The sequence below is a fragment of the Schistocerca gregaria genome, chromosome 2, assembly GCF_023897955.1.
Source record: "Schistocerca gregaria isolate iqSchGreg1 chromosome 2, iqSchGreg1.2, whole genome shotgun sequence".
In the NCBI taxonomy this organism is placed as follows: Eukaryota; Metazoa; Arthropoda; class Insecta; order Orthoptera; family Acrididae; genus Schistocerca; species Schistocerca gregaria.
Window position 1 is genome coordinate 292,377,618 of NC_064921.1, and position 13,863 is coordinate 292,391,480.

The following is a 13,863-nucleotide window of genomic DNA, read 5'->3' on the forward strand; positions in this document are numbered from 1 at the left end:
GTAAGCGACGTCGACAACGCCTGAATCGCTGCCGTCAGCTGTGTTTGTTGAGCCTGAATAGTAGCCATCAGCTCTTTGTTGTTCAAAGAGCGCTTGCATAAGCTGTTACATGTCTGCCCCGTCACGAACACACAAATCCACAACGCAGTGAAAATATCCCATCCTCGTCGCCAAAAAGTGTTATAACCTTTAATCACAATAATTGCGTGGATATTCACTCTCTCTCTTAGAAACAATAGATGATCACATGATTACAACTCAGTCTCTCGTATTCGACTGCCGTGCCGTGACATGCGGCCGGCGCCGTTCGAATCTAGGTGGCGCTCCCGCGCTTAGCCGGTTTGCAGAGCGCCTCTATCGCCGTTTGTGCGTACTGTTGTGGCGGCACTGTTAAATGTCGTGGCACTATCACAACAGAGTTAAGCCTGATAGCGCCATGGGTACTATTTGAGAAGAGTGGGCTATCTGCTGGCATGAGGTTTCACCCTCACCTTACTTTCATCATCATTATCATACAATACAAACATCACTCTACACTACACACATATCTGTTTCATTAATCTGCACTCAACAAGTATGAATGAGACACATATCTGCAGGAAAATGGGCCTTGTATGCAGAGGAAGAAAACCCCCTTATGACTAGGTGGCTAAACCTACCCCTTGGAGTCTCCCAGCCAACAATGCTATACGACTTTAATTTATGTGTTCATAATCTTTTGAGTATCCTAAAAATTTCTCTCTCCAGTTGGGTACATGGCTCAGTTTTTTTGGTGGGTAACCAATCAGGAAGCTCTGTGTCAAAATTGTTTATGAAGTTTTTTCTAAATATTAATCCTAAGGCCAACTTTCTCTCTGCATGGTATATTATGTGTTTTTCATTGAAGACCTGTTTGACCTTTCATGTATTCTATTGCTGATTGTCAAATATAAGGAGCAGAGAAACCAGCTGATCTATAGAGTTTATCTGGAGGTGGACCCTTTATATGACTAGTTTCATTCAGGATGACATTTACTTTTCTGGTTCATGCAGATTTGTTCCAGAAGCATAAGACCTTAACAGTTGTTCTTTGGACAATAGGATTTTCTCACCTCGTACTGCAAGTAAGTCTTCCGAAAAAGTAGTTCCTTGTTGCTAATTTCTTAAAAGCTTGAATGCAGTGAATTTTTTAACTCAAAAGACATGTTGAGGGATACCCCTAGATGTTAAGGAATGCCTGTTTGTACCAGCTTCTGGTTTTCGCAATGTATTTGAGTCTTTGTCTTGCTAGATTAGATTGTAGGTGAAATGCACAAGTTTTTAAAGGATTGGGTCTCAACAAATTTGGTTTGTAATGCATTGACATGATAGACTGAGTCCCTGTTAGCTGTTTGCCAACAAGTTCAATTTTGTTCCTTTGCAGTAAAAATAAGATTATCTGCTTAGAGGAAACGCATCATATGAGAGAATTGTTTGATAATTTGTGTACAAATTGATTGCTGTTGGTACCAACACACACCTCGGGGCAGACAATTGCATTGTCTTCTCCACTTATTATTTTGTATCAAATTGACATAGAAACTGACTGAATAACTTGAACAAAATGGTAGTCATTGAAATAGCTGTATAATTATCCAGTAGGATGCCAGAGAAACTCCTGTGATTAATTTTAGTATCCCCTCTCAATGTGTTCTGCAAGGCTTAGTTGTGTGATAGTGTCTCAGCTATGTTTGCTGTTTTCCTCAATTTGAAATTTAGTTTGTGATTCAGGACATTGCCAGCATTCTAAGTATTATTAAACTGCCTTAAATTTTTATTTCCTCAAAGAGTATAGAGCATAAGTACCTTTGCATTGTTTAGAAAAGATAACACATTATTAAGCACAGAATTTTTGGAGTTGGTAGCTCCCATTGGGTGCCTTCTCTGGTGGAGGATAGAGAAATTCTCACCATGTACAATGGATAGGGAAGAAATAAAGCACTAATGTTTTACCAGAACTGACAACTACAGACTAACAAGAACAACACCCAGAAAACAGAATGTTTTCAGGAATAATTTGGAAGAATAGTTAGACAAAGTGTCAGAGAAGAATATAAAAATGTTAGGTTTTTAATGTGCAGAATGACAAGGAAAATATATTCAAAACACATGTTAGCACTTATTTGGTACACCAAAGGATGAGTATCAACTGGACAAGAGTCTTAGTGCTGTGTGAAAATTTTGATATGAAAATAATGACAGAAAATGAACTACTATAGCTACACAGAGACAACACATGATGGAAATAGAAACCATCAAAGAAAGTCACTTGTTTATGCTATATGCTGATATCCATATGAGAACCATCTCACTGTAAAATAGCACAATTGCACAAAAGTAATACTGTCACAAGCTTTTTTCAACTGGAGGACAACCTGTATCAGTAACAGAGATAGCACATAATGGAAACTGACACTGCCATAGAAAGTCATTTCTTTCTACTGTATGCTGATGTCCACACAAGAAACACGTGTCACCATAAACAAAGCACTATTTACATTACACAGAAACTGTGTAAATAGTAGAAGGTTGGTCATCAAACAGTAATAGGGCTCGATGGCAGTGAGAGGTGCAGTTCACAAGGAAAATACTGATTGCTCAGAAGTGAGCAGTATATAATATGGGATAAATCGCAACTTAGAGGGAAAGTATTGATTGCACAAAAGCGAGCTGTGAGAATAATGTGTGGTGTTCACCCATTGATACCATGTAGGTATTACCCCTTAATGTAGCTGTCAGTGGCTCAGAAAAGAATTCAGTATGCAGCAACAAAAATCTTTTTGATCATTTGTCCAACAACATAAAATCTCTGACAGACAGCAAAGTGCAATATAGTCTAAAATTGTTGCTCCTTGACAATTCCTTTCATTCCAAAGATGAATTTCTAGTTAAAAACTGGTAGAATAAAGTGATTTTATTGTAATTAACTACACATTCATTTAACAACACATTTATGATAGATCTGATCATCCCCAATAACTTGCATATCACATGTTTTAGGTATAGTGATGAAGAAGAGTCCTCAGTTCAACAAATCGAAACATAGATTATAACCAATACATAGCTTTCATGGACTATACCTACATCTGTACTCTACAAATCACAATAAAATGTGTGGCAGATGATAGTTTTTATTGTGCAAGATGTCATAACATTGAAGATTCTTCCTGTTTCATTAACTAATGAAGTAAGCTGCCTTGTCCAGACAAAGTGCAGTTTCGTAGTATCCTACCAATAAATCAGTGTCTTAAATTTGATTTACTGCAAGCAAGCAGATGTGTTCATTCCTCTTGTCTTTTGACATTCTTACTCTCAAGTATTTGTATAACATTATGCATTCTTATTACAAATAATTAATGATGTTATTAAAGGTTACTTACAATTTTTTTGTTTTGTGAGTTCCACAAACTTACATCTGACTGCATTTAGAGTAAATTACCAGTATTTGTACCAGGATAATATTTTGACAACATATTACAAGATATTTCTACAATTTTTGTCAGCAAAAACTTCTACATAGATCACTACATTATCTACAAAAAATCGGAGACTGTTAACTAATACTGTCCACTAAATAATTTTTATTTATTTACCAGTTCTATGGGACTATGCACACCAAAGTACTTGGTCATGGAACGAGAAGTAATAAGACATGAAAAACAGGGAATATACAAATAAATAATACTTTACAGAGAAATATTCTCAACTACTACAAGGGACTTCTGTACAAAATAGAAGGAGTGTGCACAAGGAAACTTTTCAACTTGGATTTTAATATTGGGATTTATCACTCAATTTTTTCAGTTCTCTGGGAAGGATATTGAAAATGAACTTGCCGAATACTGCACACCTTTCTGTACAATGCTTAAGGAGGTGTAATTGAAGTGTACATCATTTTTCCATTTAGTGTTGACTGAGCAAATAGCTGCAGTTAGTTCTTAATGTGTAACAGGAGTAATAATAATCCATTTACACATCCTTAGAGGACACCAATAGTATTTCTGTATATGCAAATGACTTTTTATTGAAGGTAATGTGCTGTCAAGAAATCGTCAATTCAATTGCAAAAATTGTCAGTACAATGATCAGATATAACATTTATTAAGAAGTCTTCAGTGTGTTACTAATCAAAAGCTTTTCAAAACTATGATGACATTCCAGATTACCTGCCACTAAAGACATCATTTATGAAGAACTTGAGAAGGATTTAGTGTGATCATTGTTTTCCAGGTCTAAGCAGATTTCCTTAGAGATGATTATTTTGTCCCAGGTCATAGTGTTTTGACAATCAATATATCTTAGAATTAAGTAGAGAAGAGTAACGTAATGATAACAGTGTCATCAATCATTTCTGCTGCCTTTTGTATAGAGGGGTATGTCAAGAGCCCTTCTCCAATCATTGAGATGTTTCTAACCTTCCAGTGTTCATAAATGACACTTAAAAGTGTATAAACACATGCTATTAGCTCTCCCATTACTGAATATTTCATGCATTTACATTTTAATGCCTAGCAGTTTTGGCCTCCTTAGCTTCCTAGATGTCCTTTATCACTTGAAAAATGTACCTGATGGAAACATAATTTTTTAAGTTGTATTTTTCAAAACTCTGGACTCTATTGCTTGTGGTGGTAGCTAAACAACAGTTATCACAAGTTCTTGGCTCCAGGAATCTTTAGTAGAATATGGACACGTGTGGAAGTAATTCCATTGCAAATTCTGTAATATAACCTAACAAGAATTCTGTTGAACCCTTTGGCTGAACAGAGTTTTAGTAACTTCAGCTGTTTTACAACACCTTTACAATTGTTTGTTGTGTCATGCACCTTTCCAAACTTATGTCAGCTGAATGGTGGCAACATAACTTGATGTTCCTTTGTGAAGGAACGTTTGAATTCAGAGTTTTAACACTTCTGCTTCCATTTTGCCCTGTTTCATATGAGCTCTCCCAGTGTGACTCTTCACAAATGAGCATAAATTTTGGTAGGGGTTCTACAGTAATATACATCCATGTGTGTTATTGAAAACTTCATGCACTGCCCAAAGGTAATCAGGAATGATTCAGATAACATTAGCATACCTGCACATTCATATTATTCACTGACCTGCAAAATTGTTGCCTAAATTAAATGATTCTAGCATGTGTATAAAAACAAGGAAACTTCATATTTATCTATTTTACTCAACGTGTTGATTTTTCTGTTACTGGTGTGTGTGGATGTTGAGCCAAAACATTATTTGCATTTTATGTAGAATATTTTAATGACTGACTGTGCTGTCATATGCACTTGCTGCCTAATCTCCTACCAGACTGTGAAGTATATGAATGCAAGGTGTCTGCTCTTTCAGACATGTCCAAAAGAACAAAAGCCACACAAAATCAGCATCTGTGATGCATTACATGTAAATTGAAGGTGGAGGGGAGAAGAAAGCAATGGAAAGGGAGGAGATCACTGCTGCCAGCTGCATTAGAAAACTATGCAGAATCAGCAGCGATGAGTGATCCCTTCCCTTTCCTTTGCTTTTTGCCCCTCTCCATCTTCAATTTATGTATAATGTATCATAGTTGCAGATTCTGTGTAGTGTCTGTTCTTTCGGACATTATGCAGAATATACTTGATACACCTATCTGGGCAATTGATCCACCTTTTTCAGTGTGGATGCACAAATACATCCGACCTCTTGTGGGAATCTTAGAGTAGTGAACTTGGAGGAAATGGACAGGGAATGCCGCTAGGTGGCAATGGTGTGAGTGTGGTTCAACTGTGAGGCATGCCAAAATAATTCACACAGTTGCAACAATGCTGAGTCATAGATGGTCCAGTGATTACTGGGCCTGCCTAGAAAGCAGGGGATCTCATGTTTGAATCCCAGTTCGGTACACATTGTCACTCGTCACCTCTGTTTCTATGTAATGTCCCAATGCAGCTGACAGCAGAGACCCTATCCCTTTCCTTTCTTCCCCTCTCCAACATCAGTTTACGCAGACTGTGAAGTATTGTTGGTCTCACACAGCTATTTATGTATGTGTTTGGCTCCCAACACCCACCATGCCCTTCATGATTTTTGGTTTTTCTGAATGTGCACTGATATTATGTGAAAAACATCTTCTCTCAGCATTTCCCAGTTCTGCTGGATGTGACAGTTGGCTAGATTTTAATATATTGAATGCCAGACCTTAAGCCTGGGTTGTTGGACCTGCCACAGAAAAATTATGTTCAATTCCAACTTTGAATTAAATATGACTAAATGAGAGGGAGACCTAGGTGTTATTCAAAGAGGTTCTTACTAAGTTATTTGGCAAGAAAACAGACCCACATTTCATTTCTATTGCAACCAACACACTGAAAAAGTTCAAATAGTTTTATTTTATTTTATTTCTTTTACAGAAAGTCATGTTTCTTTCTTTTCTTCAAAATTTCAATGTTGTTAATAAACAAGAAGTAGTGTGATTTCACCAAGGTAGCAAAGTGCTGAAAAGATGAAAGAATCTGACTGAAATATCAATGTTATGCTAGGGTAAATTATTGTGCTTGACCACAAGTGTTGCTGCCCGTCAGCTGACATGGGTTAACCAACATTTCCATTATTAGATAAAATGTTCTCGGTTAACTTGCCACTTCAAATTTGGATGAAGTCCCAAGAAGATGGACAACTTGGCCATTTTGTGTATCAGAAACCAATGCATATGGACCTACACCTCAGCAGGTGTAGCTTTCATCGTCCAGCTCAGAAAAGAACTGTGTTGAACACCCTAATACTCAGAGCCAGGTCTATTTTAAAGTACCTCAGCTCCGAGATTAACCATCTATCAAAGCTATTCAGAAGGAATGAGTTTCTGTCAACAAAACACAGATGTAATACCATTCACCAAGCCAGGAAGACCAACACATAAAGTAGCTTCCATTCTGCAATACAACAACTAGTGATATAAATAGCCTTCTAAATAGGCAAGGAATCAGACTAATTTTCCAACCACCCAGGAAAATGAAAGAAATGTTGCAACTTGTTGAAGATGTTCACAGCTTGAGAGTGCCAGGGATTTATAATATTCCTTGCAAATGCAGTAGCAGTTAAGTGGAGCAGTCTACACAGCCTGTTTTCAATCAGAAGGTGAAGATTTTTCCCATCACTGAGAGAAGCATGATATTTCTCTATTTGGAGCATTTGGTTGGATTTCCTTTCTTTAGTAGTCTGACGATGATGCTACTCCTCCAGTCTTCTGGAAGTTGCCTTGTTTGCTGAAAGGTATTGCACAGTTTAGTAAGATGGCAAATTAAGTCCATATTTCCATATTTGAGAACTTCAGCTGACATTTTTTCCAGCCCAATTGCTTTTTTATTTTAAATGTTTTGATTACTGCACACACCTCTGCTTCTATGACATCACCTGATTTTACCATATACTTTTTCATATATTTGTGTGGTTGTATTGTCCGCAAAATATTCCTATTTCTTGAAAACAGGAATCCCACATTATAAAATTTAGTGAATCTTTCATACTTTATAATACCTCCATTAGTTTCAAGTTGGCTTGTGAACAGACTTCTTTGCTATCTTTATTTACTTAGAAAAAATATAATGAAAAGATATATTTAATTATATTTTAAAGAACTTGAAAATATAAGATCTTTTGATAAGACAGACACTGGTGTTATTATTCTTGTGATCTTAATTCTATTTCTGCTTTTGAAATATTCTTTCTTGTTTACAGTAAAGTGTAGGGAACTCATTGAGCAAAAGAACATGCTAATAGAAGAGCTGCGTCATGAATTGAAACAAGCAGATATCCGATTTCATGAAGATCAAAAGAAACAAAAAGATGACATTGTCACTCTGGCAGAGCGCATTGACAATCAGGTTAATGTGATGAGACGTGCATATCGGCAAGAACTAAGGCTAATTGAGGTATGTAAATATGAAATTAATGTTTATGAAAATGAGTGTATCAATTTTATTTTTAGCAATTCCTGGAAGTCAATTAGTGTGTAAATGTACTTTCTTTAAGTGATATTACATTTGACTGGTGGGTATCATTTTTAAAACCAAGCCTCTCTTGTAACAATGGCTAATGAGTGAAGTATCTATCTTACTAAAATCTGAAAGGCTGTTGTTTAGATAACTGCAACTATGAAAAAGAATAATGAGTATCAAGATTTCAGAGCCAAGGGATTTTTGTTTCACAGATGAGACAGAGAAGAAATTTATTTTCAGAGAAGAAATTTATTTTCTGAGCAGAACACACAAAATATATGAAAGAATGACCATACGCCAAGAACCATTCAGTTTCCTGACTTTGTGAGTCATAACAGGAGACACTTATTTCCCCCTTTATATAATAACAAATGGCCATTACAGCTGCAACGCCATGAAGATGGCATTCAACAAACATCAGTTTGACATGGAGTGTGCTACATGCTTGGTATGCAAATGATCAGCATTTTGGTAAAACTGCACAAAGAACCTGAGCCAGATGTAATCACATGTCATGTTTCATAGAAAGCCTGTCAACATGCAAGATCCATGTATTCACAGAGACCGGGATTACTGGTAGTTGGGGGCTACAATGTTAGGTGTGTAACAGTCCCTTTAGGAGTATAACTACCAAAGAAGGGAAAAAGTCCAGTGTGCACATGTTCACTGCTTGTGCATGCCTGGTGAGTCATCCCAAATGTGGGATGGGTGTTTCTGGATGCTATGAAGAGCAGTGTACAATCAATTGCAGCGGGTAGCTCATGTTGCGTCACTTTGAACTGAAAGCTGGCTAAAGCTGGAGATAAGTTCAGTTGATTTTTTTTTACAAAAAACCTAGTGATGTTTAGTAAGGGTGGATTAAATACTGTTGATGGTTGCATATTTGATGCTGTTAGAAGTAGCTTATCTTGTAGTGAAACTAAAATAGTTTTTGTGAGTTGTATGTGTGGAGGTTATACTTGACAATAGAATAAATTAATCACTGGTTTCATTTACTGATCCCCTCATCTCAAATGATACAGTTGCTGAGAGATTCAAAGAAATTTCAGTCTCATTTCGAACTGGTATGCCACTCAAACAATCATAGATGGTTGTGATTCAGTCTGCTCTCAATATGTTGGTGAAAATACATTTTTAAAGTTGGCAGCAGGCATAAAACATTGTACTAGATGTTTTCTCCAAAACTTATTTTGTGAAATTATTTCAGGAGTCAATCTGAAATGTAAGTAGGAGCAAAACCCTGCTTGACCTCTTAGCAAAAAATAGTAATGAACAAATAGAGAGCATCATGATGGATGCAGGGATTATGGCCACAAGATCTTTGTAGGGGGACTGAATACCATAACATCTAAATCCACCACAAGTTAATGCAAAATATATCTATTTAAAAATGTAGATAAAAATTTATATGATGCATTCCTAAGAGAAAGTCTCCAATCCTTCCACTCCTTACTAACTACATAAGAGTAGACCAGATTTGGCCAAAATTCAAAGAAATGTTATCAACAGCAGTTGAGAGATTTATACCAAATAAATTAATAAGAGATGTAACTGATCCTCTGGGGTACACTAAGCAGGTCACAACAATTCTGCAGAAGCAATGAAAAAAGCATGCCAAATTTAAAAGAATGAAAAATCCCCAAGATTAGCAATATTTTACAGGAGATGAAAATTTAGCAAGGACTTCAGTGTGATGCGTGCATCTCTGAGTTGAAATCAGAAAGAAAATTTAAAGAGATTCTGGTTGTATCTAAAGTACACCAGTGGCAAGACATAATCAGTTCCTTTACTGCATGATAACAATGGTAATGGTACAAATGACAGTGCCACTACAGTGAAGTTATCAAACACAGTTTTCCAAAATCCTTCACCAAAGAACATGAAGTAAATATTGTAAATTTGAACAAGAATACACTGATGTCCAAAATTAAAGCAACTATCTGCTATTTCCCCATCCTGTGTTTAATTCTCAATATAATCATACAAACTGTCAACCAGGTGTCAGTATGATTGTGTTCTACATGGAAGATGGCATTCTGGACAACAGACAACCATGCCAATGACGATGTCAGGGTACCTATGAAACTAGGTAGAGTTTGCTAGGTAGCCCCATATCCACAATCACTGTGTATACAGTCATAGATGGTGCAATATGGCACAGAAAAGATGCCTATTAGACTCTCTGTGGCAAAGGGTCATAGAAAGAAAGGAAGCAGGACAGTCGCAAACTGTTATGGCCTGATAGCTTAAACATAAATAATTCTTTTGTTTCTTATATGCAGTGACAGTTTATAGAGATTGAAACTGTATTCCGAAGACAAGGGCAGGGCCTACCATATGTGACTTCAGAAGAGAGGGCTGCTATTTGGCTGTAAGAGTATGACAGTACCATCTTAGTACCGCACAACAACTGGCACGTGAACTCGCATCATCCATTGGATGTGTTATATCGAGGCAAAGGGTGGGCAGAAGGCTCCTGCAGAGTGGCCTTTATTGTTAGAGACCTACTGTATGTCTACTTCTAATGTATCTTCACAGAAGGGAATATCTAGAGTGGAGTCATCAGCATGCCACCTGGATGCTTGAAGAGTGGGCCAACGTTGTTTTCACAGATGAGTCCCGATTTAGTCTTGAGAGTGATTCTCGATGGATTCACTCCTGGAGGGAATATGGAACATGATTTTTGGACCCAAACATTATAGAAAGAGATCAATATTGAGGAGCATCCTTAATGGTGTGGGCAGGGATTATGTTGATCACTTAAACCCCCTTCATGAAATTGTAAGTGTCAGTTGTAAAGATTTAATTGCTGTTAGGTATTGTGATGAGATCTTGGGATCTCATTCGTGGTTGTTGTGAGATGCTGTGTGCCCAAACTTTGTATTGATGGATTATAATGCTTGACCTCATTGAGCATGGATGGTTGATGTTTTCTTGGAAATGGAAGGTACTGCACGCATGGCATTGCCTGCTCGCTCTCCTGATTTGAATCCCATAGAGCATGTCTGGGATGCACTAGAAAGATGGCTTGCATTATGTCAGCATCCATCAACCACTATCCAAGACTGCAAGCAGTTCTGCAGAAAGAATGGGCATTATTTCCTCAACATGAGACCAGTGACATCGTTCACAGCATGCTCCATCATGTCAGGCTTGTATTGCTACCATGCTACCAGAGGTGATCACACCCAATACTGAACACATTAACCAGTTGTCAGAATGTGTGTGCAAATCCGTTAAGTTGGAAAAACTGAAGAACATTTTTGTTTACCATTATGCATGTTGCAGCTGTATATATTCTGTATTCTTCACATTGTTTGAACTTTACTATCAATTGTGTATACTGTTTTGTGGCAAAATAAATGCAACCTTGCAAAATTCTGTTTGCTGCTTTAATGTTGGACACTAGTGTAGCTGCCAACATGAGTAACTTAGAAGTAGATATTGTTATGTAACAAGGCAGCTTAAATCACTTACTAAAGGCAAGCCTTCTTGTCCAGATTGTATATCAGCTAGGTTCCTAACAGAGTTTGCTGATATAATAGCTCCATACATAGCAACAATGTACAACCACTCACTTGATGGAATATCTGTGCCTAAAGACTGGAATCTTGTGCAGTTCACAACAATGCTTGAGAAGGAAAATAGGCGTAATTCACTGAATTCCAGACAAATATCACAGACACTTGAGTTGCAGTAGAATTTGGAAACAAGTTCTGTGTTCAAACATTATGAATTATGTTGAAGAAAATGATCCATTGGCACATACCATGCATATAAAAAAGGATTTTGCAAGGGAGTGTTGTAGGTCCCCTGTTGTTTATAATCTTTAATAATGACTTAGAAGACAGTATGAGTAGTTCTAGATTGTTTTCAAATGAGGCTCTCAGTTACCATCTTGTAAAGTTATCACATGGCCAAAATCAATTGCAAAATTGTTTAGACAAGATATCTGTGTCATGTTGTTTTGCCATCTGCCTCCTTAAATTCACTTTTTTACTTCTAATAATTAACCATTAACATACATGAATATAATCTGCATTTTCAAAAAAGAGGAAGGTTGGCCCTCAGTTTTAAAGACTATAACACCAGATCTAATTTTGTGCTTAGTTTTGTGTATGTAATAGATTTTATGATTTATTTTGACTATTCCTAGTTAGTATCTTTTGTTATAGGGTGAAAGTAGTAATTGTTTCATAACTTAATTTTGTTCTTGACATATAAACAAATATAAATTTAAACAAATATAAATTCTGTACTAGTTATAAACATTTGGAAGAACAACTAATAGTATTCTTAAAGTATTTTTTGGCTCTATTGGAAAATATGTTAACAAAGCCAGACCTTCATTAATTCCAAAGCAATTAACAGTTTTATCAAAAGCATTGTTTGTGTAACTATACTTGCTAATGTCATGATTTAAACAAATAATTTGGCCTAACTCTTGCAATAGAAGAAGATGTTAAAAGGACGCAATTTTTCGATGTATTCAGTTAATTTAATGAGTTAAGTGTTAATTATAATTTCTGTAAATTTGACTTTGAACAATGTGTAGTTTCAGCACCTATTATTGAGACGATATATGAGGGCCCAATCTTTGGTCATGAAACAGTCAGTCAATGGCCGAATTTCAGGCAAGGAACCTGTGTTGGTTAGAACAACAACAATGCATCAACTTAACCATGAAATAAGTGTTACACCAATAGGCCATGTGTAAAAACAATGACATTGTTTGTTTCCATATGTACCTGATTATTCTTCAAGTACTATGAACTTTGTGGTTAGGTGTTACTGCTTGTAGATGTCAACAGGAAACTATTGTAGCTGTATGTGGATGTTCACCTGCAAACTATTGCTGAGGCTTATGGAAAGTTAAACAATAGTGCACTGGCCATATAAATGTGTACATTGGGGGGGGGGGGGGGGGTGAGGGATGGGGTTGTGAAATGTGAAAGTAAGACAGTGAAATGCAACTGTGCATCTGTCAGCTAAATTATTTACAGTAGTCAGTGTTCAAATTACAAACCCCATTTTTCAGCCAGCATAGCAACACAGTACGTTGACATCAAGGTCAACAAATGAAGAGATAAATAAAGCAGGTGGAATTGCCACAGTGTGAAAAGTGGCAATTGACTCTACAAAAATAATAAAAAGTGTGACATCATTTAAATAAATTCTAAAAGGAATATATGGCAGTTCAAAGCTTTCAATTCACTAAATACTTAGGGATTAGAATAACAAATAAATTTGAATCATCTCATACCTAGATAATGTTGTGCAGAAGGTGAAGCAAAGGCTGTGTTTTGCTTACAGAACACTTAGAAGATGCAACAGGTCTACTAAAAACACTGTCTCTTCTGGAGAATTGTAGCATGGTATGGCATCCTTACTCAATAGGACTGATGGAGGACATCAAAAACTTGAAAAAGGTTACTTGTTTTGTCTTTGTGTCACAGATATGGTATGTGATGTGGGGAGGCATTCATTAAAATGAAAGCATTTTTAATGGGGGCTAGAACTTTTAACAGCTTAAACAACCACTAACTTTCTCCTGTGAATGCTGATATTTTTGTTGTTGATATCCATCTACATGATCATTGCAATAAAATAACAGAAATCACAGCTTAAAGATTTAAGTTTGCTATTTTTCTTGTGCATTGTTCAACAATGTAGCAGTAAAGAATAATTGTGAAGGTGATTTGATGAACCCTGAGGCACTGAGTGTAAATTGTGTAGCAGTCATGTAGCTGTAGAAGCAAGTATGAATGACACTGGTTTTTGAATGGAAGGAAAGATCACACAGCTGATCTCTCATTTGGAAATTGCATGTGAATGTTTGTTGTTTGTGAAACTGTCATGTTATGTCTGATGTAAG

At 36.5% G+C, this 13,863-nt stretch overlaps 1 protein-coding gene across 4 annotated transcripts in view; it reads left to right on the forward strand.

Annotated features, from left to right (window-relative positions):
* Positions 1-13,863, forward strand: part of LOC126336898 (dynein regulatory complex protein 1) — a 380,293-nt gene that overhangs the window by 107,032 nt on the left and 259,398 nt on the right. For all 4 annotated transcript variants that reach the window (XM_050001020.1, XM_050001019.1, XM_050001023.1 and 1 more), the window contains one exon: positions 7,729-7,922. In XM_050001020.1, the coding sequence (XP_049856977.1) occupies positions 7,729-7,922 (194 nt within the window). The remainder of the gene's footprint in view (positions 1-7,728; positions 7,923-13,863) is intronic.